Source organism: Delphinapterus leucas, chromosome 11, assembly GCF_059928025.1.
Source record: "Delphinapterus leucas isolate spDelLeu-1000000601 "Yukka" chromosome 11, BTC_Dleu_Yukka2, whole genome shotgun sequence".
Lineage (NCBI taxonomy): Eukaryota > Metazoa > Chordata > Mammalia > Artiodactyla > Monodontidae > Delphinapterus > Delphinapterus leucas.
In genome coordinates, this window is record NC_143139.1 from 50,728,482 (window position 1) to 50,753,928 (window position 25,447).

At 38.0% G+C, this 25,447-nt stretch overlaps 2 protein-coding genes across 9 annotated transcripts in view; both read left to right on the top strand.

The window, feature by feature from the left end:
• Window positions 1-18,551, top strand: part of XPOT (exportin for tRNA) — a 37,931-nt gene extending 19,380 nt beyond the window's left edge. For 5 of the 7 annotated variants that reach the window (XM_022571628.3, XM_022571626.3, XM_089920963.1 and 2 more), the window contains 11 exons: window positions 37-131; window positions 715-784; window positions 2,936-3,174; window positions 4,098-4,383; window positions 5,332-5,521; window positions 8,169-8,285; window positions 8,460-8,575; window positions 9,653-9,700; window positions 12,830-12,901; window positions 15,382-15,438; window positions 17,864-18,549. In XM_022571628.3, the coding sequence (XP_022427336.1) occupies window positions 37-131; window positions 715-784; window positions 2,936-3,174; window positions 4,098-4,383; window positions 5,332-5,521; window positions 8,169-8,285; window positions 8,460-8,575; window positions 9,653-9,700; window positions 12,830-12,901; window positions 15,382-15,438; window positions 17,864-17,890 (1,317 nt within the window). In that variant the 3' untranslated portion in view covers window positions 17,891-18,549. Of the gene's footprint in view, window positions 1-36; window positions 132-714; window positions 785-2,935; window positions 3,175-4,097; window positions 4,384-5,331; window positions 5,522-8,168; window positions 8,286-8,459; window positions 8,576-9,652; window positions 9,701-12,829; window positions 12,902-15,381; window positions 15,439-17,863 lie in introns of all 7 variants that reach the window. The other 2 variants (XM_089920965.1, XM_089920964.1) reach the window with 2 other exon arrangements.
• A 2,944-nt stretch (window positions 18,552-21,495) lies between these two features.
• Window positions 21,496-25,447, top strand: part of TBK1 (TANK binding kinase 1) — a 38,948-nt gene continuing 34,996 nt past the window's right edge. The window contains exons 1-2 of one of the 2 annotated variants that reach the window (XM_022571631.3): window positions 21,496-21,627; window positions 24,084-24,201. In XM_022571631.3, coding sequence (XP_022427339.1) covers window positions 24,115-24,201 — 87 coding nt within the window. In that variant the 5' untranslated portion in view covers window positions 21,496-21,627; window positions 24,084-24,114. Of the gene's footprint in view, window positions 21,628-21,768; window positions 22,477-24,083; window positions 24,202-25,447 lie in introns of those variants that run through there. The other variant, XM_089920966.1, reaches the window with a different exon arrangement.

Here is a 25,447-nt window from a genome sequence, read left to right on the forward strand (position 1 = left end):
AGTACAGAAATAGTAAAAGTGTCTCTGTTTCTTTAGATGGCTTTCTTAGATCACAGGGGTCTGCGGCACTCTAGTGCAAAAGTACGGAGCAGAACTGCTTACCTGTTTTCTAGATTTGTCAAATCTCTGAAGTAAGTACAAAATTTCATCTATAATGTTTAATTCTTGTTTTTAAGATTGTTAAGTAAGATGTAAATTATTTTCTAAGAGCCTGTGGTAGATTTGGTCTTTTCGTCCTAAGGCTTTTGTAAAATTTTGGTGTTCCTTTTTGTATCATGATGTTACGATTTCTTTTCCTTCTCTTTAGCCAGGTACTTTGTTCATCATTAAACAGTGATTTGTTTGAATATTTTTGTATGTAACACCTGTCATCACTAATGACATTAGTTACTTAACAGTTTTACTGCTGTAGATAACTCTGTGGCTTCTGTGAAATTCTAAAGATGATATTCCTTGGAAATACATTTTGAACTTAATCTGTTTTATATTGTATTGTTCTTTACTAGTACCAGCTTTTGGTATGAAAACTACTTATTCTTAGGCTTATAAAATTGTAGTTTAAAAAAATCATAGCTAGTCTGAATGATCACATGTGACTACCTTAGCACTGAACTTTTTTTTTTAGTTCTGCCTTAAAGAGGGATTTGGCATTTCCGCACTTTGCCAAGCACTGTTATTTATGTAATTGTGGTTTTCCTTTTTGCCTTTATTCAGTAAACAAATGAATCCTTTCATTGAGGATATTCTGAATAGAATACAAGATTTATTAGAACTTTCTCCACCTGTAAGTATCTATCCTTCTGAGTGATAAGTTTTCCCCAGTACTGAGGCTACATATCCCTTTAGCCTTTAGGGTTAATGCCTTTGGGTGTTTTTTTTGTTTGTTTTGTTTTTGTTTTTGTTTTTTAAAGTGTGGATGGAGGGTGTGCAAGGGTTAGTTTTGTTTACCAAAACTCTGTTGAGATACAGTAAACAAAACATAGTAATAGAAATAGAAAGGAATCAAAATTTGACTGATAGATTTAGCAGTGTGAGATATGGTCTGCTGTCTGTACTGTTAAATGCCAGTGAAGTGTTTTCTGGAAAAGGAAAATTCGGTTTCTAAATTATTCTCTGTTTAGTACTATGATCACATTAGTCATTCTCAGTGACTGCTACTGGTAGACTGAAGTTTTTCTGTGAAACTTCTAGCTTGGGGTAAAATTTAAATGCTGGTTGATCTGTATATTTCGGTGTTTATTTCACTAGACAGATTTAAGTTGAGATACTTTGTAAGCACATTTTGACTGATACATGTTTTTGTGTAAAGCAAAATACTGACCTTGACATTTTTTTTTCATTTTGATGAAAATTATTACTAGAGCTGCCACTTGAAAAGTGTTAAACATAAAATAATATTTTGGGTTTTTAAAAAATAAATACCAGTATTCAGGGTACAAAGGTATATAATTTCATTGCATGAAAGGTTACTAGTACATTATATGGTTAAATTATCTTTGCCTACGTATTAAAGAAACATATATATTAAAATACTTCATGGGACTTCCCCTGGTGGTCCAGTACGTAAGACTCCACACTCCCATTGCAGGGGGCCCAGTTTCAATCCCTGGTTGGGGAACTAGATCCTGCATGCATGCTGCAACTAAGAGTCCACATGCCGCATCTAAGAGCCCGCAAACTGCAACTACAAGTCTGCATGCCGCAACTAAAAGATCCCGTGTGCCACAACTAAGACCCAGTGCAGCCTAAATAAATAAATTTATATAAAAAATAAATAGGGGGCTTCCCTGGTGGCGCAGTGGTTGAGAGTCCGCCTGCCGATGCAGGGGACACGGGTTCGTGCCCTGGTCCAGGAAGATCCCACATGCCGCAGAGCGGCTGGGCCCGTGAGCCATGGCCGCTGAGCCTGCGCGTCCGGAGCCTGTGCTCCACAACAGGAGAGGCCACAACAGTGAGAGGCCCACGTACCACAAAAATAAATAAGTAAATAAATAGGGACATTCTCTTTTAAAAGATGAGGTCTTTTTTTTTAATAATAAGACTGCCACATAATTTATCTGTTTTAAGACTAGGCTTTTAAATAATTTCTTAACAGGGAGCTTTAATGTTAGAGCTAGAGGGGCCTCTGATATTTTCCCCCTCCTCCTGGCCTCTCAGACTGCATAAATGTGAAAAATAACAAACTTGGGCTTCCCTGGTGGCGCAGTGGTTGAGAGTCTGCCTGCCGATGCAGGGGACACGGGTTCATGCCCTGGTCCGGGAAGATCCCACAGGCCGCGGAGTGGCTGGGCCCGTGAGCCATGGCTGCTGAGCCTGCGCGTCCAGAGCCTGTGCTCCACAACGGGAGAGGCCACAACAGTGAGAGGCCCGTGTACCACAAAAAAAATAAATAAATAAAAATAAATAACAAACTCATTAATAAAAATGAATCAATATATAGATGTTTGCTTATGCTTGAATGAGATCTTTTTTTTTTACTTGCAGTCTTATTTTCAGATGTTCTAAAGTAACAACTGTTGTGTATGTGTGTGTTTATTGTGTGGTGTTTATTGTTATTTAACTCTTAAACACTCTTGAAAGTATTAACTTGTGTGGCCTTTGTCCTAACATTCAAAGCACGTTGTATACCTGATTGTTAGCCTCCTAATAATAAATACGTTTTACAAAAGAAAACAAGTTAGAAAACTAACAGTTACATTATATGACCATTTATGAAGACTTGTTAGGGGTAGAATTAGACCCATGATCTTTTGACCTCTAATTCCATTTGTTTTCCATTATATGATCCTGGGAAAAATTTTATAAGTACTCAGTCTTCTTTTTAATAATGAGTTGATGTGATAGATTAAATCTCCTGTCCCTCTTGTACTTATTCTCATTTAAATGAGAGGAACTGAACAAAGAAAAACTTCAATAAGACTAAATTTCATTTTAGGAGAATGGTTACCAGTCTTTGTTGAGCAGCGATGATCAATTATTTATCTATGAGACAGCTGGAGTGCTGATTGTTAATAGTGAGTACCCAGCAGAACGGAAGCAGGCATTAATGAGGAATCTGTTGACTCCACTCATGGAGAAGTTTAAAATTCTGTTAGAAAAATTGATGCTGGCGCAGGACGAAGAAAGGCAGGCATCTCTTGCAGACTGTCTCAACCACGCTGTTGGATTTGCCAGGTGAGTGACTGCATTTAAATTTGTGAAGTGATTTTTTCAACATACACAGAATCATTTGCTTGGATTTTTCTAATCGGGCATGCATATCTATGTTTCCAAAACTAGATTGTCCAGAGAATTGTCTAAATTGTTTCTTTTCTAAATTCATTGAATTAGATTTAACTGAAGAAGGAATTAGGTCATGTAACATTCTGCATTTCTGACTTGACAGTTATCTAAATCCTTAACTCCTCTGATTTCTTTGTTATAAATTGATTACGTATTTAAGGAGATTAGTCTAAGTGTTTATATACCAATGACATCAGGGGATCAGTTTTGGAACCTTAAAGAGAAGGTGCTGAGGCTTCTTTTTAGTTGTTACATTGTGTCCTGAAGACCACCCAAGCTGCCCTTTCTTTCTCTCTGTTTATTGGCAAATAATAACAGCATGAAAGTTATAGTGATTGCTAATTAGAAGCTACACAGAGAAATTGCTCTGCAGAAGACTTTAGTGCAAAAGCTTATGTTAAAGATGTTATATAAATAACTTGATTCTAAGATTGTTTTAAATATAAATTGATAGTTTACAGATTGTGTAGTATAGCCTATTCATAATAAATAGATTTTTTTTCTCTTTTCTGCATAAGTTGTCAGCAGGATTTTAGTAAAACATTTAGGTGGACTCACATTTGAGAGATTGTATTAATTACATTTCATTCATTCATTTAATTTTAACTTGAGCTCTTTCTGGAATGGTAACTGGAAGCAATAGTTTACAAATAACCATATCAGCTAAAAAGATAGACGTAGCTGTGACATGGAAAATAAAGAAATGGCTTCTTTGTTTTGTCAGTTTTGTAATTTGTTGTGTGTTGTTTTTGACTACTCCATAAAACATTTGAAGAATAAACTTAAAACTAGTTACCTGATAATTGTTTATATAGTCGAACCAGCAAAGCTTTCAGCAACAAGCAGACTGTGAAACAGTGTGGCTGTTCCGAAGTTTATCTGGACTGTTTACAGACGTTCTTGCCAGCCCTCAGTTGTCCCTTACAAAAGGATATTCTTAGAAGTGGGGTTCGCACGTTCCTTCATCGCATGATTATTTGCCTGGAGGAAGAAGTCCTTCCGTTCATTCCATCTGCTTCAGAACACATGCTCAAAGATTGTGAAGCAAAAGACCTCCAGGAATTCATTCCTCTTATCAACCAGATTACAGCCAAATTTAAGGTACCACAAACCTTCAGAGCTCAGAGAATTTCCTCACTTTAAGATCTCCTGACTTCAAGATTAGATGTATTCATCTTTAGGTATATTTTAGCATTTGACCCTTGCTTTTTTTTTTTTTTTTAATGAGTTTCTTGGGGGCACGGATCATAGGTATTTTTATCATCCCCAATGTCTGCAACACTGCCTGACACATAGGAAATGCTTAAAAGATGTTTTAATAAGAACAGACCTTTTCTGTTCTATGCAGCAGAAGAAAGCTATTAGTCTGGTATTTTAGAAAAGCAAATAAAACAGCATTGAATAATAAATGCCTAAAGAATAAATTTTAAGCCCTGTAATTTGGGTGCCCAAGTAGTTTAAAAATAATTCAGTGTCAGCTTTATGTACAAGGAAATGTAACCTAAGCATAAGTTGGCTAATAAAAATTACTAACACTTACATAGTGTTTTCTGTGTTCAGAATCTGTTCAGAGCATTTTCTTATACATTCATTTGATCTTTGTAACAACCCTAGAAGTTAAGTATTGTTGTTTTAAGGATGAAGAGACTGAGACACAGAAGTCAAGCAATTTGCTCAAGGGCATGTAAAGCCTGAGAGTCAATCATATAAATTCATTTATAATTTAGCAGTAGAATTCATTTATTGAGAATTTAAATTTGAAAATAATCCATGGCAATATTTGATTGTGAAATATGTCTGACTCCATGTTATTTGAACCTGAATCTTGAACTGTAGGAAAAGGGTTGAACTTAACGATCTTGAGGCTTTCAATACTGTTATCCTCTATAGATTTTTGTTTTAACATTGATATTTGCTAACCGAATTATGTAAATATGTGTCCTAACTAGAATCTCTAGAAAAAGGCTTTATGTAAAACATGTTTTTTCTAAGTTTCGTATTACTAATTTTCTTATTTCTGAAATAGTAATAGTTGTTTCATCTCTTCAGATACAGGTATCCCCATTTTTACAACAAATGTTTATGCCTCTTCTTCATGCAATTTTTGAAGTTTTGCTCCGACCAGCAGAAGAAAACGACCAGTCTGCTGCTTTAGAGAAGCAGATGTTGCGCAGGAGTTACTTTGCTTTCCTGCAAACAGTCACAGGCAGTGGAATGAGCGAAGTCATAGCAAATCAAGGTGGGGATGCATGCAGTGCCTAAATTGTCTAAGTACTTGTCACAGTTGTATATCTATATGAGCAAGAGCTAGCTGGAGTAAACACTAAACTTTTGAAGTAGTTATATGTTGGCCCCAAAGATTACATTTTATTACCATCAGGGTGGGAATCATTTTCACATAGAGGACCTTAAAATTAACTTGTATTCAGTTCCCATTTTCCTAAAGCAGTATTCCTTTTTTTTTTTTTCAAGTTGATTTACAATTTTGTGTTAGTTTCAGGCATACAGTGAAGTGATTCAGTTATACATGTATATACATATCCTTTTTCAGATTCTTTTCTGTTATAGGTTATTACAGCATATTGAATACAGTTCCCTGTGTTATAAGTAAATCCTTGTTGTTTATCTGTTTTATATATAGTAGTGTGTATGTGTTAATCTCATACTCCTAATTTATCCCTCCCTACCTTCCCCTTTGTAACCATAAGTTTGTTTTCTATGTCTGTGAGTCTGTTTCTGTTTTATAAATAAGTTCACTTGTGTCATGTTTTAGATTCCACGTATAAATGATATCATACAATATTTGTCTTTCTCTGTCTGACTTACTTCACTTAGTATGATAATTTCTAGGTCCATCCATGTTGCTGCAAATTGAAATATTTCATTCTTTTTTATAGCTGAGTAATATTCCATTGTATATATACCCCACGTCTTCTTTATCCATTCATTTGCTGATGGACATTTAGGTTGCTTCCATGTTTCGGCTGTTGTAAATAGTGCTGCTGTGAACATTGGTGTGCATGTATCTTTTATAATTAGAGTTTTCATGTTTTCCGGGTATATACCCAGGAGTGGGATTGCTGGATCATATGGTAACTCCACTTTTAGTTTTTTTAAGGAACCGCCAGTTTTTTAAGGAACTGTCCTCCATAGCGGGTGCACCAATCTACATTGCCACCAACAGTGTAGGAGGGTTTCCTTTTCTCTACACCCTCTCCAGCATTTATTATTTGGATACTTTTTGATGAGGGCCATTCTGACCAGTGTGAGGTGATACCTCATCATAGTTTTGATTTGCATTTCTCTAATAATTAGCAATGTTGAGCATCTTTCAATGTGCATGTTGGCCGTCTGTTTGTCTTTGGAGAAATGTCTATTTAGGTTTTCTGCCCGTTTTTTGACAGGGTTGGCTTTTTTGTTGTTATTGAGTAGTATGAGCTATTTGTATATTTTGGAAATTAAGCCCTTGTCGGTCTCATCACTTGCAAATATTTTCTTCCAGTCCATAGGTTGTCTCTTCATTTCATTTATGGTTTCCTTTGTGGTGCAAAAGCTTATAAGTTTGACTAGGTCCCATTGGTTTATTTTTGCTTTTATTTCTTTTGCCTTGGGAGACTGATCTAAGAAAATATTGCTATGATTTACTTACTTGTTTGTTCATTTATTTAAATAAAGGGCTTTTTTTTTTTTTTCGCTGCTTCGTTGCTGCGCACAGGCTTTCTCTAGTTGTGGTGAGTGGGGGCTACTCTTCGTTGTAGTACACGAGCTTCTCATTGCAGTGGCTTCTCTTGTGGAGCACGGGCTCTAGGCACACGGGCTTCAGTAGTTGCAGCATGTGTGCCCTAGAGTGCATGGGCTCAGTAGTTGCAGTGCACAGGCTCTAGGGCACACAGGCTTCAGTAGTTGTGGCCCACAGGCTCAGTAGTTGTGGCTCACAGGCTCTAGAGCACAGGCTCAGTAGTTGTGGTGCGCAGGCTTAGTTGCTCTGCAGTATGTGGGATCTTCCTAGACTAGGGATTGAACCCATGTCCCCTGCATTGGCAGGCAGTTTCTTAACCACTGTGCCACCAGGGAAGTCCCCCAGCTCTTGGTTTTATTGACTTTTTCTGTTTTTTTTTTAAATCTCTGTTTAGTTCCTCTCTGATCTTTATTTCCTTCCATTGACTTCAGATTTTGCGTGTTCTTTTTCTAATTCTTTTAGCTGGTAGGTTAAGTTGTTTTTTGAGGAAGGCCTGAATCTCTATAAACTTCCCTCCTATGACTGCTTTTGCTGCATTCATTTGCTGTTTTCATATGGTTGTGTTTTCATTAGCATTTTGGTATTTTTTGATTTCCTCCTTTTTTTTTAGTAGCATGTTGTTTAGTCTGCATGTAGTTGGGGTTTTTTTTGTTTTTCTTCTGTGGTTGATTTCTAGTCTCATGCCATTGTGGTCAGAAAAGATGCTTGAAATAATTTCTATCCTCTTAAATTTGTTGAGGCTTGTTTTGTGTTCTAGTATGTGGTCTATCCTAGAGAATGATCCATGCGTGCCTAAAGCTGTATTAATTGGTTCCTTCATAGTATAAATAGTGTGATAGCTACTTGCCAGAATTGACCTGACAATTAAATCTTACTGGCCACTTTGCTGTTTTGAAATTTAAAAGAAATGAGACTATATAGATCAACATAGAATATTTTGCTATATGGAAATCCAGAGGGCAAGATAATAAGGGAATAGTAATTTTTCAATGTTTTATGCTTAAAATTTAGGAGCCACGTTAATAAAAACTGAGGATCTTAGCAACTCTGTAATTGTTTTTGTTATGTTACTATATATGAAGTGAGAGCTTCAGGTTGCCTTTCTAGTTCTTTATGAGATTGAACTCAGTTTTTTTTTTCTTTTCAGGTGCAGAGAATGTAGAACGAGTGTTGGTAACTGTTATTCAAGGAGCAGTCGAATATCCAGATCCAATTGCCCAGAAAACGTGTTTTATCATCCTTTCCAAGTTGGTAGAACTCTGGGGTAAGATGATTTAGAAAAAAAAAAAACTTCATTCCCCAACCTGTTTCCTAAGACAAGAGAGATGAAATGGGATCCTGGCCCTAACATAGACAGGAGCTGGGAGTTGATTTTCACCAGTGATAAATTAAATGACTTTCTTTTTATACAAGATGAAAATCTGAATTCTCTTGACAGGAGGTAAAGACGGACCAGTGGGATTTGCTGATTTTGTTTATAAGCACATTGTCCCCGCATGTTTCTTAGCACCTTTAAAACAAACCTTTGACCTGGCAGATGCACAAACAGTATTGGTAAGCACCTAGGAGTCTCTGTTTACTTTGTGTACATCTCATGTGTTCTAACTCACAATTTCTTTTTTAATGCCAGGTTGGTTATATTAGATTTCAGTGCCTTTTTAAAACAAAAAAAATTTCAAATTAGAATTCATTTTTTAAAAATTGATACCTTTTGGACCTTTTGATTCTTAACTAAATCTTGATGTTAAAGTTGAATGTATAAAATCCAACTCCTCCAACTTTAACAGCCAAGACTCTTTTTCTAGGACCATGAAAGGGTACATGATACAAACATTTTTTAAAGCTTGATTGAGTTATTAGTTTCCTGCCTCTACTTTCATTCTAAAACTTGGCTTAATGGTTTTTTTCCTAATTATTAAGAGTAACTTTCTCTTCCTCATTTGATAGTTTCCCCAAATCTCATCTTCAGAATGCTTAATGTCAAGCAGTTGCCCTTTACTCACTTACCCCAGGACCTAGTAAAAGCTAGATTTCTTAATTATCATGTACTGCATTAAGACAGCATTTTTGTATTTTTCTATTTTTAAAATTTTCTATCTAACCCATTTGTTCCATCTGCCTGCCTGTTACCTTTCCTTTCTCCATCACTTTTTTTTTTTGTAAATTTATTTATTTTATTTTTTTAATTTATTTTTGGCTGCATTGGGTCTTTGTTGCTGCACACAGGCTTTCTCTAGTTGAGGCGAGCGGGGGCTACTCTTTGTTGCAGTGCGTGGGCTTCTTATTGTGGTGGCTTCTCATTGCAAAGCACGGGCTCTAGGCATGCAAGCTTCAGTAGTTGTGGCACACTGGCTCTGTAGTTGCAGCTTGTGGGCTCTAGAGTGCAGGCTCAGTAGTTGTGGCACACAGGCTTAGTTGCTCCATGGCATGTGGGATCTTCCTGGACCAGGGATTGAACCCATGTCCCCTGTATTGGCAGGTGGATACTTAACCACTGAGCCACCCAGGAAATCATTCCATCCCTTATTTGGAGGTAAATGTTAATGAGCAGTGGCCAGGGAAATAAAAAGAAAAGTTGTAACAGTAACCAAGAATTGACTATATTAAAATTCTTAAACTTGTTTCTCACAGGCTTTATCTGAGTGTGCAGTGACGCTGAAAACAATTCATCTCAAACGGGTAAGCTTTGTACCCCCTGCCCCTTCGTTTTCAGCTCACATGCTTATTGTTATAGTTTTTTTTCTTAATTAATTAATTTATTTATTTATTTTGGTGGGCTTCTCATTGTGGTGGCTTCTCTTGTTGTGGAGCACAGGCTCTAGGCGCATGGGCTTCAGTAGTTGTGGCGCACGGGCTTTGTTGTTCTGCAGCATGTGGGATCTTCCTAGACCCGGTCTCAAACCCGTGTCCCCTGCATTGGCAGCCGGATTCTTAAACACTGCGCCACCAGGGAAGTCCCTTATTTTTTGTAGTTTTGAGTATGTCTTGTTCTTGAAAGCTATATCTTTTATAAAAGTTAACTTCAGTTCTGACTTTTTTGGATGTGAGGGGCGGGTCGAATGAAAATAGTAGTATCCTTTATTGTCTTTCATGTTTGGGGTAACAGGAAGGTTAAAATGTATGTTTGTTTGGTTTGACAAAGAGTGAGAAAAATTTTAACCAGAATTTCACAATCTAGATTTCACTACCTCGTGGTTCTTCACAGATTTGTCCAACTTCTTAGTATTACAGATTGGTTAGAACACTTTACTACTTCAGAATGTTGTACTGTCCTTGTCAGTTTAACCATTTATATAAATTATAAGCGATTCTGGGCTGAATCTATCTGGTGTGTTGTTTGCTTTATACAGTATTTTAAATAATAATGAGTTGACTGCCAATATTTGAAAATCAGGTAGCTTTTTTTTTTTTTTTTTAAACAAAAATTTCTGTCTCCAACTTCACAAAGCTAGGATGCCAACACAGGACTAGCATTCCCACATAGTTGCAGTCATCTAATGAGTCTTCCCTCAGTTGCCTAAAATAAAAGCATGACGTCTTGTTCAGTCTCCGTATAGCCCCCTCTTCGTTTGAACTTGAATTTTTGATTCCAAAAGAGATTTGAAGAGTTTTCAATCAGACGTTTTCTCTATGTGCTAGGGTGAGGGGTATGTGTTTTGGGGCTGCAGGAGACCTGTATAAAGATGAATAAAAAGTGCCCCAATATTTGTGGAGCTTAGAATCAGGGGAGACCAGTACCTAAAAACTCAATTGGATGGGTTAAGTAAGTACTTTAAGAGAGGTATATTAAACTAATACATTTGTATTAAATGTAATGTGGTGGGACTAAGGATGAATGAGCAGCTTTGCCTATGAGGGCAGTCTAAGACAGCCATTGAAAAGAGGGGGTATTTTTCTGTTTTTCTGATAGACCTTGAAACAAATGTACATTCATCGGGCTGACCAGGAAGAGCTGGCACTCTGGGCAAAGTTATGCGGTGGGTGTATGAAGACAGATCAGATGTCACATGGTAGACTTGGTAGAAAATAGTGTTATCCCGTTTAGCTAAAGCATGGAGGTAGAATAGCTAAAAACCAAAACGGAACTAGGTGTGTGTTACATGTGAAAAGTTGGTAAGTCAGTAGTCAGTGGGGTTGAATTTAGGAGAGCTAAGTGGAAAAAATGTTCACAGGGCACTTTGATATACAGGTCTAGAGCAGTTAGAACTAAATACTGATTTTGGAGTCCTCAGGTTGTAGTTTGCTAAGATGAAGTAGTAGGAATGAATGAGCCTTTCTAAGACCAGGATAGAAAGAACTTTGGCTAAAGCAAGAGTCAAGAGAAAGCTAGAAGTAGAACCAAAGGAATGAAAGTTAAGGGAAGAGAGTCATGAAAGAGGAGACTAGTTGACATTTTGGATGCTAGAGAGTCAAGGAGGATGAGGAATAACAAACAGTAAGAATGATGTTTACAATGCAGAAGTATTTATCTTGTCCTTAGAGCTGTTATTTAGACACACAGAGAATTGAATCAAATGGAACATATTAGAAAACGTTTTGCTTCCTTATTCTGTTTTCTCATTTATCTATCTGACTGACTTCCTCTTGAGGTCTAAGTTTACTTTTCCTCATTAAAAAAAAAAAGTATACTCCATTTTTAAGTGGTAACAGGGGGGTTATATGCAATGATGAGCAGTGAATGGGCAGTAAGTATAGGGAGAGTAGACTAAAGAAAAAGGTGAGATATTAATGCAGCGGGAAGTACATTGAGGAGAGTTGGATTGATTTCATTTTGATAACTGTTACTTTCAGTTGGACTAGATTGGAGTCATTAACGTATTAAAGCCTTTAAGTCAGATTCAAGTTTGAAAGTGAAATTAGCTGGGTTTTTTGTTTTTCCTTTTTTTTTTTTTTTTTTAAGTATTGGATTTATTGCATTTGGTCGAGGCCACCGTCTCAGAAACAAATTGCTATAGGAAAACCGTTTTCAAATTGTATCTTAATTTCCTTTGTAGCTGTTGAGAAGGTGTAGGGCTTAGGGGTTAGTTTGTGGAATTCTCCCTTTCCTCTACCAAGTTTACCCTTAAAAACCCAGAAAACTATTAGAGTTTTAGCATCTAGCAGTACCAGCAGTTGGCAATGAAGAGCAATGGTTTTAGAAGTCAGGTGACCTGCTTTTTACTTAGTACAGACTTAATTAACAGCAAATTAGCCAAATCACCCTATCTTTCTGGGTATTGGTTTCCTTACCTGACTACTAAATTCCTGTTTCCTAATTTATTGAACTGGAAGGGGGAGGGGGTGTACTTTTATTGCTGTTATCTCCCGACATAGCATTTTGTTCTTTCTTGCTTGTATTTTAGTTTCTAAAGATGTTCATTATCCTGGCACTACCCACAGGCTTCCCCTTGCACACCCATAGACACCCTATAGTCCACCCAATGGTAGATTGAACCAGAAGCCCCTCTCTTTGCTTTCTCCTTTCAGTGCATGGAACCAGGCTTTGGCATTGTGACTTCCTGCATTTAGAAGAGTATTTGTTTAATCTTTAGCACTGCATAACTAGCACTAAGTAATGTGAACGTGTCCTCAGTGCTAAGTGCTATTCTAACAGCTTTACGTTTCTTAACTCATCCAAGCCTCACAATAACTCCATTTTTCAGGTGGGGAAACTGAGGCTCAGAGAGGTTAAATAACTTGCGCAAGTTACTAGAAATTTGCCAGAGCCAGGATTCAAACCAAAGCAATCTGGCTCCCGAGTCTGTGTTCTGAATCACAATACCATTTTGTGTTTAAAGTATACATATGTTGTTCCAATTTAATTTTCAGGGCCCAGAATGTGTTCAGTATCTTCAACAAGAATACCTGCCTTCCTTGCAAGTAGCTCCAGAGATAATTCAGGTAAGATCTGTCCTAGTGGATTTTCCTCTTAATTAAAGAAATAGAGCTATGTAATTCAATCTAAATTTTGATTCAAGGAAGCCAAACTACATTCTCCTTGATTTACTATGTATAGGATAGCAAAAGTCCAAATGTCAGGGGGCCTATGAAATTGAATGAGAAAAAAACTTTTTATTTTCACTACCTTTAACAGAAATTTAATTTCCTACCATTGTGTAGGGGACAAATCACAGTAGTATTTGCATTGCCTGTGATGTTGTCACCCGTAGAAACCACAGATATTTTTATATCGCATTAGTTGTTCCACAGATCTCGAAATATTATTTATATTCATCTTTTTGAAATTATGAGTTATTAGAATATGCCACTAGACCTTGTTATCTAAATCAATGTCTTATTCTTCTACCACATGTCACAAATACATTTGCTAACCATAATTCATTGAATTAGCTTCCTTTGTAACCCCGTGTGTCACAAGTATGTTTTTTAAAACATTCTGCAAGAAGTCCAGCAGGCTCCCCCAGACTGCCAGAGGGGGCTGTGGCACACGAACCTCTGCTCTGAAAGTTTGTGCCAGGTAGTTCATTTTACACAGGCCAAGCTCACCAGTGCTTAATTTGTGAATCAGAAACCGTATTTTGAGGTAAGTGCCTGGAAAGCTATCTTACATTTTGCACTCTTTCAGAGTGATTTTTGTGATGGCATTCGATTGTTTTCTGGATGCATAGTTATCCAGACCTGTTGTCCAATAGCACATAATTCTAATGAGGTAGAAACAGATCTCACATAAGAGTAATCATAAAACTCATTTTTAGTGAATTTATGATCTCTTATTTTATGACATATCTTTAACTTGATATTAATTTTCTCAGTTATCATTTGTTACACAAGTAAATTAGTATTTTATGAAAACAATACATTATTAATTACTCATATGATCTTAGTGCACCTCAAAAATAGAAATATATCATTCAATTTTGAATAATATCAGTAGTTTCCCAGATTGCTAAATGAAGCAAAATTATTTTTTCTTTTTTTCTTTTTATTGGAGTTTAGTTGACTGCAGTGTTGTGTTAGTTTCAGATGTACAGCAAAGTGAATCAGTTATACATATATCCACTCTTTTTTAGATTCTTTTCCCATATAGGCTATTATAAAGTATTGAGTAGAGTTCCCTGTGCTATACAGTAGGTTCTTATGAGTTATCTATTTTATATATAGTAGTGTGTATATGTCAGTCCCAATCTCCCAATTTATCCCTCCCACACACATACACATTTCCCCTTTGGTAACCATAAGTTTGTTTTTGGAGTGTTTCTGTTTTGTAAATATGTTCATTTGTACCCTCTTTTTAGACTCCACATATAAGCAATATATGATATTTGTCTTTCTGCGTATTATATTTATATCTAATAATTTGCTTATAAAAGATAATGGTTCCCAGTTTTCCCTTTTTCATATGCCTTCTGACAGCACTTTTTGCACAATCCTTTTTTTTTTTTTTTGGCTGTGCCAGGTCTTAGTTGTGGCATGCAGGATCTTTTAGCTGCCACCTGTGGGATCTTTGGTTGCAGCATGCAAACTCTTAGTTGCAGCATGTGGAATCTAGTTCCCTGACCAGGGATCGAACCCAGGCCCCCTGCATTGGGAGGAGGGAGTCTTGGCCACTGGACCACCAGGGAAGTCCCTGCACAACTCTATTGAAGAGAATTTTCTCTTTTTCTCTCAGTCTGGCTCCGCTCAGTTACCCTCTTACTAGATGAAAACAGCCATAGCCATGTGGTTTTTGTCCCACCCACCCTTCTGAGGCAAGAGTCAATCTTGCCCAGGAGGCCATGTTCTCAAAAGTGAAAGCAGCCTGTTTGACAGGTATTACATTTGAAAATGTCATATAACCTTTTTGGTGAGGAACTGTTCAGGTTAATTAATTGATAAATTATAATATGAATCCTAGAGATTTGAAGCAGCCTAAATGCTCATTGATGGGTGAATGGATGAGTAAAATGTGGTATATACATACAATGGAATACAATTGGGTCTTAAAAAAAAAAAAAGGAAATTCTGTCATATGCTACAACATGGATGAACCTTGAGGATGTTATGCTAAATGAAATAAGCCAGTCACAAAAAGAGATGCTGCATGATTCCACTTACTATGAAGTATCTAAAGTGGTCACACTCATAGAAACAGAAAGCAGAATGGTGGTGGCCAGGGGATGAGGGCTGGAAAAAGGGGAAAGGGGGGAGTTGTTCAATGGGTATAGAGTTTCAGTTTTGCAAGATGAAAAAATTCTAGAGATCTATTGCATGACAGTTGCCTATAGTTAACACTGCTGGTACTATACACATAAAAATGGTAAAGATGGTCGATTGTATTTTTTTAATCGTAATTTAAAAAGAATACTGTGGTTTTGAATTATGATGAATTTAATACAAATAGACTAATTCTTTTCTCTCTTCTCCCCTCTTGGCCCCCCCAGGAGTTTTGCCAAGCGCTTCAGCAGCCTGATGCTAAAGTTTTTAAAAACTACTTAAAGGTAGGTATTTGGAAAAACTTATATATCTTCATACAATTAGGTGATGTTTCAGAGCCAAGAGAGAATACATATTACAGGATACTGTGTCATACTGTAGTTTGATCAACAGTTACATATTTGGGGATCTCTTTGCTCTAAAACCTGCTTCTAAGAATCCATGGTTAATAGATGTTACACTTCAGAGTTTTCTGTGAAGCCCCTTTCAACTGAGCTCCTACAAAAGATTATAGAAAGTTAGATAAGCATACTGAATGTGTATGTGCCTGAGCATGTTGGTATGAAAATGTAAGTTTCCTTTAAGTTTTGTGATGTAATTAAACAGGAACTAGAGGACTGGGAGAACAAGTAATGTTTATGAACAGCTGCCCATATTGAGTTGAAAGGAAGGAGCTAAAAATAAAGAAACAAGTATGAATTACTTGGTTATACCCTATCTTGAAACTTTTGAATTGCAAAATGGACAAAAAGTAGAATCCTCAGATTTGGCCATTAAGGCTATTTTTACATTCATAAAATCACCAAATTAAAACAAACCAACCAATCAACCTCCAAGTTGGCAAGAAGTACCAAATATGTATTTGGTATTCATTTTTACAGTTAAATCCATGAAGCAGGTATCTTGCTTTCACCTGGGTAGTCAGTCATTCAGTACTCCATGACTGCTTTTTATGTAACACATACTATGCTAACTGCTGCAAATACCAGTATGAGTGACTTTCCTTGCCCTCAAGGAGCTCATGGTCTGGAAATAAAGTTACAGTGTGACAGGATGAGGAACTATTCTTTATTTTTATTTATTATCTTCATTCAGCAAATTTGAGGGTAAAGCACTGTGTTAAATTTCTTAGGGGCAGGTAACTTAATGGTTCCCTCGTTCTTTTGCCCGTGGCATTCAAGTCAAGGGGCTTTGCTATCCTTTGATAAATGTGCTATCCTTTGACTTTGGTGCTAACATCTTCCCTTGCAAGTTTTTCCCCTAGTAGTAGTTTGTCAGCTTAAACTGACAAAAGAGTTTGTGAGAAGATAGAGTTACTGTCTGTCATTGAGAACCCTCCCCTCTCCCATTTCCCCATAAAAGCAAAGTGCCTGTGGAGGTAACCTCTGTTAAGTAAGAGATCAATCACACTGGATTAAAGGACTAAAAACATTGTAACTCTCTGTTAGAGGTATCTGTTATAGCAGATGTGCGTACATTGTAGCAGGCTTGTGCCCCAAACATATTCATCCAAACAGCATTTATAAAGTCTTCCTCCCCAGCCCAGCTTCTCTTCAGTGATAGCGTTATTCTTCTAGTTGGAAAAAATGAAGTTCCTTCTTTTGTGCCTACTCTGTTCCTATCTGATTGATCCTTAGATCTTGCTGATTGTTTCCTCCTTGCTAACTTCCTTTCTGTCTCTACTGCTGCCACTCTGGTGTAGGCTTCTTATCTCACTCTGATTTCCCTTCCATTGTTCTATCCAAGCTGATCTGTTTGAAAACATTGAACAGTCCTCTGAAATTCCTTCCTCTTCCTCATAATCTTCATAACTTATTGACTAAAAAGTACATATTTCTTAGTTTGGCATTTAGGTGTTTTTTTTTTCAGATTCTGATCTCAGACTACCTTTCCGGTTCTCTTGCAGGAACAGTCTTTACTATTCTTGCTGTTCTTCAAGAATTCTGCCTTATTAGCATGCTTCGCCTTTATGAATTCTACCCGTTCTTCTAGGCTTATCTCAAGCATGGCCTCTTTGTAGGGCTATTTTTTGCTCATATATTGATGATTCTTTTCTCTCCACTTAGTCAATAGACAGTTAATAATTGTTAAGTGAATGTCTGACCTACTAGGTGTTAGCGATATAATGACGAATGTGGTCCTTATCCATAATGAGCTTACTGCCTACTATTTATTCTTTCGAATACTCACTTAACATGTACCCAACTATGGAAGGTAGTAATACTGAGCCAGTGCCTAGCACAGCCTCTAGCCTACTCGTTCATAGTCTCAAGTGTTGAATTGGAAGTATTTTTTCATAATCAAATATAAATAGTTAAGAGATAGCAACTGCTGTCTTTAGCTTTGACTTGTTTGTTTCTTCCTCAAAATTTAATTTCCTAGCATTAACTTTGACAGTAGTGCCAATCAGCAAAAAGGTGTCAAGAGCGTCTTTTCCTCTGACTCCTTGAATCTCACAGCATTGGAGGTGATACCATATTTTCACTAGTAAATGGCAACATAAGTTATCTCTAGACCTTATCAAGTTGTCCAGAAGAGAAAGTTCCTGACTTGCATTATGTGTGGATTTATGGAGTATATTAAATGTTTTACATAATCTATTGTATTTTACAAAAGAGTGACTAGCACCCAGTAACCTGGAGCCATTCTTCAGGTAAAGGTGATAATCTTCTGACATCAGTACTAATTGTACTAATACTTTATTTACAGGTGTTTTTCCAGAGAGCAAAGCCCTAAGGACTGGATCTCCCTGTGCCTACTTCATGATCAGGAATTCCAGTTAATAATTTATAAAGAAACAATTGTTGTGTGCCATTCACACTGGTCTTTTTAACACTGCTTTGAGCTTATTGCAGTATATGCATTGGGATTTTTCTGTAAAATGGGTGTAATTTTCCCTAAATTACTGGTATGTGACAACTAGAGAAGTTGCTTGCATGCCAATTCAAATCGCTCTATATAAAAATGCTGTTATAAGATACAGCAGTTATCCTAGTACCTTTTTTTTTTAACTTGAAAATTTAAGTCCTTTATAAAGACCATAGCAGGAAAACAGTGTACTTTTTTTTTAATTGCTGAATATAAAATGTTTGAAAATTTTAATTTTATGTGTGCAGACTCATCAAATATGGGGGAAATACAACAAATCAAAACTAATTTTTTGTAGATAGCCATTACATTTCTTTAAACCGTTTCAATGCCAATGTGTATTCTACAAAAGAGAATGGTTTCATAAATTAACTGATTGAAGAGTAGGTGCTGGTGTTATACATTTTTTATAAAAAAAAAAAAGGAAATAAATTTTACGTAGTGAAATCTACTGAGTCTTCTTTGGAATTATTATAAATACTGGAGTCTTATTTTCTCATCTCTCCCTGATTTCCCATTTAAAGGATTGCACATATAACTGTATGGATGATTTATTTAATTATGCTCCTAAAAGATTACATGTGACTTAGTTCTATTAAATAATTCAGAATCCTTTTTTTAAATGAACTAGAAAAAGCCTGTGTCAGTATGTTGATAGAATTAAAAATCTAATATTTTCCATCTTACTAGATTTACTTAGGGCACAATATACCTATGTGTTTATGATGCTTGTAAGTAGTAGCTGCCCGTTTAGTTCCCCTGCCTTCCCCCATTTTTATTCATGACTATGCAGGAAACCAAGAAGACAAATAATATCAGTAGTAGTATTGGAAAATTAAGAAACGGTGGACAAAACTGAGCAGCACACTTACTGTAGCCATCATTTAAGTTTAAATTTTAAAAGCCCAAGTAAGGTTTTAGGGTGGTTGAGGGTTTTTTTTTAACCTTTGGCCCATGTGGTCCCTAGAGGTTTCATGGATGGGCTTCAGTGGTCTTCTAAATTCCCTAAAATTGTATTCAAAATTTTGCACATAAATCTTTTCCTGGTGTTAATTCCAGAAGAGATTATAAATATTTTCCTTACATCATAGAATAAAGGTACTAAACTAAGTTGACAGTTAATTATAAAAATAGATCAGTGGAATGTATATTATACAGTCAGCCCTCTGTAGGTGCAGGTTCCACATCCATAGTTTCAACCAACCTTAGATCAAAAATACTTGGGGAAAAAAAACTTCCAGAAAGCTCCAAAAAGCAAAACTTGAATTTGTTGCACTTGGGAACCATTTACATAGCATTTACGTTGTGTTAGGTATTGTAAGTATTCTAGAGATAATTTAAAGTATATGGGAGGATGTGCGTGGATTACATGCAAATACTATGCTATTTTATATAAGAAACGAGCATCCAAGGATTTTGGTATCTGTGGAGGTCCTGGAACCAGTTCCCTGTGGATACTGAGGGATGGCTGTACTTAAATAAAAATGGTTTTAAAAATAGATGAGTGAGAGCTAATTGTTTCTTTTACAGTGGGAGAGATCATTGCATCTATTGCAGTGATCTTTGAACTAATTGTCCAAAGTATACTGAATTGCATAGCATAGTAGTTAAGAGCTTAGACAGGCTCAGGATCCAGATTAAGTAGGTTCAAATAGCAGTGCTGCCAGTTAATTGGTTTCAGAACCTTGAGCAGGTTAAATAACTTCTCCCTGCCCCCGTTTCCCCATCTGTAAAGTGGGGGAAATAATGATAACTACCTCATAACTAAGAATTCAGTAAGTTAAACATGAAAAGAGCTTACTACAGCATCTGCAAATGAAGGCTTGATAATAGCTATTGTTATTGTACTGTTTATTCCATATATGTAAAGGCAACACCTCCTTTTCCCCTGGTTCTTTAAAGCCCTTCAGGAGATTAACAAGTTTTCAGAGCTAAGAGAAATCAAAACGTGGGAATTAAGAGTCTGTAACAGAAATTAAAACTTCATGTTATCTAATCATGTGTAATAATTCCCACCTTCCTTCCCTGAAGTTGCCTAGCGCACTTTACTTAGGGAGTACCATAGCAATTAGGAAACTGTTCCACCATGAATTACCTTTTCTGTATTGTTCTTAGTCTCCAAAAGCAAACACCCAAATAATTGTCTCAAGGGTGAATCTCATCTGTTAACAGCCTCATTGAGGCAGTAAGACTGAGCGATTTGTATGACTTAACTATGGAACTACAAGAGTTTTATGAGGCCTGGTATAGTTCTGTGCCTAACAGTTTATTTAAATCTTAAATACTAATATTAATTGGTTCACAAACGGCTTGATCTTTAAGAAAATGTATTTCAGTGTTCCTCACTCATGTGGTAAACATGTGAATCAAGGCCTTCAGCTAATCACATTTTCTCCCATTCACCTTTGAGATGTGAGTTATAAGGAACTTGGACAGGTTCTCTTCTTGGCATTAGATAGGGGACAACTAAAATTGGTGGGAATGTAAGCAGTGAATAGATTGCTGTTACAGTAGAATGATTCCATCACTTAAACATTGTTTAAAGGTTTAATAAATTCCTTTGTAACAAGCATTACAGTGGTCTTATCTCCACTGTATATATGATATGTGATTAAACAGGCTTACAAAGGTTTTTTTAAAAATGACTTAAAGTCAGTATTTGGCAGGGAGAGCTGGGACTGCAACCCTAGGTCTATTCCATTCAAAAGCCTCTGCTCTTAACCACTCTGCCATAGCTTCCTATTTCACTGCCGGCTCCTATAGTTCTCATCCGGGAAGAACTCCCTCCTTCCGCCTCCCTCACTCAGAAATTTAGCCCTTATCTGCAGAGGTCTCTACGGCCTCTCTGCCTCTCGTTACGCTGAGAAAGGCTGCAGTTCTGTCAGTGGGCAACAAGGATCACTCGGGAATAGCTGCTTGAGATCCTAGCGGCACGAATACTGCAGGGGACCCGATTTTAGTCCCTAGATTCTCCAGTATTGCCATTTTCCAAAATACCGTCTAAAAAGAGGGAATTAAATGAGCTTATTTACATTAAGAATCTCACGTCCGAATTACTCGCAGCCGATAATCTGGCTCCCCTGCAGCCAATGTGGTCTTTAAGATACATACGAATCTATCCCTGCAGAGTATGATCCTCCAGCGATGTCCCCTCATGTGTCCAGCATTCTGCACACCCGTGATTATTTGCATGTTTGTAATTACCCGTCCACCGTCTGTCCCACTATCACCTCACTCCGCCTTTGGCTGTCGGGGACGGGGCGGATTCGCAGTTGGAATCTGAATCCTTGCGCTCACTGCGCAGGGCTCTCCGGCTTCACCCTCAGAGTAAGAGGGGACAGGCAGAGGGTGTGGACGAGGTCCAAACGCCCCACAGCCTCTCGGCCCCTCGCCAGAGAGGCGTCGGAGAGCCGGGAGAGGGAGGAGCGTTGGCAACTGAGGCCGAGGCCCAGATCGGTGCGCCGGAAGTGCGCACGCGCATCCGCACCCGCACGCCGGCCGTCGGTCACGTGACCCCCGGCCCGTGCTCGCGAAGCCGGAAGTGGCCTGAGGCACAAGGAGGCCGCGGGAGCCCGCTGGCGGTGGCGCGGCGGAGACCGGGCGAGGTAAGCGGGGCGGGCGGGGGCGGAGAGGCCGAAGGCGCGTGGGGCACGGGCTGCCGAGCCGGGCACGGCTCTCACGGAGCGCTCCCACCCCCAGTGGGAAACTGGGATGCTGAGTCAGGGCGGGGGCGGGGGCGGGGCGGGCAATCGGAGGAGCACAGCGGGACCCCAGGCCGAGCCCTCCCCGACTCTGGTTGGGCTGACACCGCCTCCCGGGTGTCCGGGGCGTGCGAAGCCGGCCGGAATGGTCGCGCGGGCCCGTCCCCTGCGTCTGGACTCCTCGTCCTACGGCCGGCTGTCTGACCCGGACCCTCCCTGGTCTGGTGGCGCTGGGCAACCGAGAAAGAGGATGTGTCTGTTACCGGGGTTGGGCCCTGGCCGCCGGGACAGGCGGATGCCCCTTTCCCTTGGAGTTAGGCTGGCCGCTTTCTACCCCTCTTTCCGAGCGTGGACGCTATTGGCAGTGTTTAAATCGTTTGATTTTTTTTTTCAGACGATTAAAAAGAGACGTGTTTTAGTGAAGCGGGGGTTGACTCGCCAGAAGCCAGAAGCCAGAAGCCAAAGGCGTTTTTAATGTACACACGTATAATGCAAATGCCCAAACCTTTCCTTTGGGACGTGGCTTATGAGTGTAATTTCCAATCCGTTTCCCAGGCATTTTTAGTAGGTGGCCTCAGAACAAGTTCTACCCAGTAATTGTCAGATGCATAACCAAAGACCGACTTTTTTCCCTGAAGAACGCTGAATATAATATCTGTTTAATAAATGATTCACTTAGTGGTAGGTTTTGGAAATCCTGGAACTTTGTCCATATGCAGCGTCACCAAGCCTGTTTTCATCTATGGACAAATGGTAACTTTCATTTTGGACAGCATAAGGAAGTAGACTTAAGGCAGGATTACCAGCCTCATACTTGTTGAGTGCCTGCCTATATTGTGTCCAAATTTTGGAACGATTTATATAGCAAGTACCTTCTGGGTGTGCTGAGTCACGTTTTAGTATGCGGTTATTGTGGGGTTATTGGAAGATAATTTCAAAAGACATTTCCCAGATCATTGTGACACCATAGTTTAATTTCTGCATATAGAGAGCAGATATCTTAGCTGATAAATGTGTTTTATATTACCCACTAGGTATAGATAGATACTTAATGATATTATTTGCCAATTATAGTTATCTCAAGCAACAGTTACATTAATGAGCAAAGCTTTTCATATTGAGAAGTATTTGAAAATATTATTGAAAAGATATTTGAGAAGTTTATTATTATCTCAGTAGCTGACAAATGTGTATTTCATATTTTGAAAAAGGAATCGTATTTTTATTGCTTATTTCCAGTAAGTTGCTGTATGTAAAAATTCCCTTATCTGAATTAGATGGGTGGTAAAATTATATACATCTCTCTGAGTATATCAAAGATTGGTGAAATTTGGACCCCTGGCCATTCTTTGTGCACTTAACCCTACTTGGAATATTGGCAGTCGTTAATTCATCACTGAATACCTAGTCCATTCTAACTTACTATGAAGGGAGAGCAAGATCTGTTTTGATTCAGCCTGACATTACATCAGGTTTAAGGTGGCATGGTGGGACAAGTGTTTATGCTATTTAGCATACCTCATTTTTATTCCAACATGGAGCTCAAATATTTACAATATACTTTTACAGCTTTTCAATATTGAAGGACAAGGCTAGGGGTGGTGCTTTTTTTTAATAGACTTTATTTTTTAGAGCAGTTTCAAGTTCACAGCAAAATTGAGCAGAAGGTGCAGAGGTTTTCCGTATACCTCCTGCCCCCCCCATACATGCTGAGCCTCCCCTTGCTTATTTTTTAAGACTTGCTAATACACATTCAGTATGTGTATATTTATATACTTGGAGATCGAAGAAACTATCCTTAAGTTAATTTCAAAATTTATTGCTGAAAGGTCACCTTTGCTTCCTGATTGTCAGGCTTTGGGTAGGTGAAATTTTAAGTTATAGAAGTGTTAGGCTGTGGCAACAGTTGTTTTCATTAGTGTTGCCCTGCCCTGGAAGGAAACAAAGTAATTTTTTTCTATATTTCTGTTGTATTTTACCTTATTACTTTATTTTAAAACACTTTGTAATATGATTTATCATTGACTAATCTTTCAAAACATTTTAAGGAGGTAAATGGCCAATATCACTCTCATTGACAGAGTCAAAATTAGAAGGGAAGTTGATGTTTTTTCAGCCCTGTGAATAAGTGAATTAAATTGAATATATAAGATGTTATTGGTTGATGTTTTTTTAGAGCCCATGCAGCATTTTAGTCTTTAATATTGCTGGAAAGTTAGATTTTTTTGGACTGTTTATGCACTTTGATTTAGTAATAAATAATAGGTGATCTTTCTTGAGAGTAAAAATAGCTAACATTTGTTTCTTAAATGTATTATTCCTTTAAAACAAACAAGCACTTTTTTTTTCTTTTCTCTTAGTATAACGAGAGGATCACCTAACCACGCCGAGATGCAGAGCACTTCTAATCATCTGTGGCTTTTATCTGATATTTTAGGCCAAGGAGCTACTGCAAATGTTTTTCGTGGAAGACATAAGGTTGGTACAGAGAATACTGTGAAAGCACCATATGTGTAGTTTTCTGAGACGCACACTTGTACTAAAGTGAGACTTGGTGGTTTTGATTAATTTGTCTAGAGAGAGTATGTGTTTTTGTGGTTGCTTAAGGTATAGCTTGTGTCAGAGGCAGTAATATCTACCCAGTGGTGGCAGAGGTCATGTGTTGGGGAATGGAGAAAAACAGAAGGTTGTTTGAAAAAAGGAACTGGGGAAGATTAGTGTTGTGCCATTTGGTTTTTTCCTCGACCTAATCCTCCTACGTGAGTGAGTGATCTCACTGACCGAGTTCAGTGCAGCAGTGATTTGGGATAGGAGGTAATAGAGGGAGGCATGGTGAGGAGCAGATGGGTATTTTTGAGGGAAACCCACAGATGATTCTGCTGTGCTGTAGTAAGGCTTCATGCCCCCAGAGCAAAACATTCTACAAAGTAGATTGGAGTAAAGTGAGGTTATCATCAAGGAGCCCAGATTTAAAAGACTATATATCCCAGTAATCAGAACTTGTTAGTGCAAGTGAGAATAAAATAAAAGGGCTAAATCCCAGAGGCATTTCAAGAATCAAAAGGACCTTGTGTCAGATTCTATATTGGAGGATGAAGTGCAAGGTAATTAAAGTCATTTAAAATGAAGAGATTTAAGATCATTTAAGTTTCTATTTTGGGAAGGAAGCTGGAAAAATAATGGAATAAAAACATCCTTTTATAATGCAAATAATCATTCACTAGTTTTTCAGCACTGTGAATTCAGCACAGGAGCTCTAAACATTTTAGGAAGGAGGAGTTTCCTTATATTTTTCTGTAACCTTGAGACCACCAGTCAGTTCTGTCTGTGGCAATGAGATGAACATTCATAGATGCATGCTGTTTCCTCTGGCTCTTAGAGAGTGAATCGGAAGTAGTGTCATACAGTTTTTAGCTTTTTTTCACCTCCAATTCTAGCATTGTCCGCAGGTTCCAGTCCTTGGTCAGATTCATAGTGATCAGCCTTGGATATTCCTGTCCTAGAAATTGTTTTTGTTTTGTGCACTGTGCCAAGAAGAGAAAACGGGTGGCGTGGCATCTCTGGGTTTAGCAGTGAGACGCACCTGACCGTCTGTGTTCCTGTGACCCTGGTTAACTTAACAGACTTTAGTAATCACTTGGTATGTGTCAGACACTATGATGGACCTAGTGATTTGAGCTACAGATAATGTGCTGTACCTGCCCACGAAGAGTGTTGGGTTTAG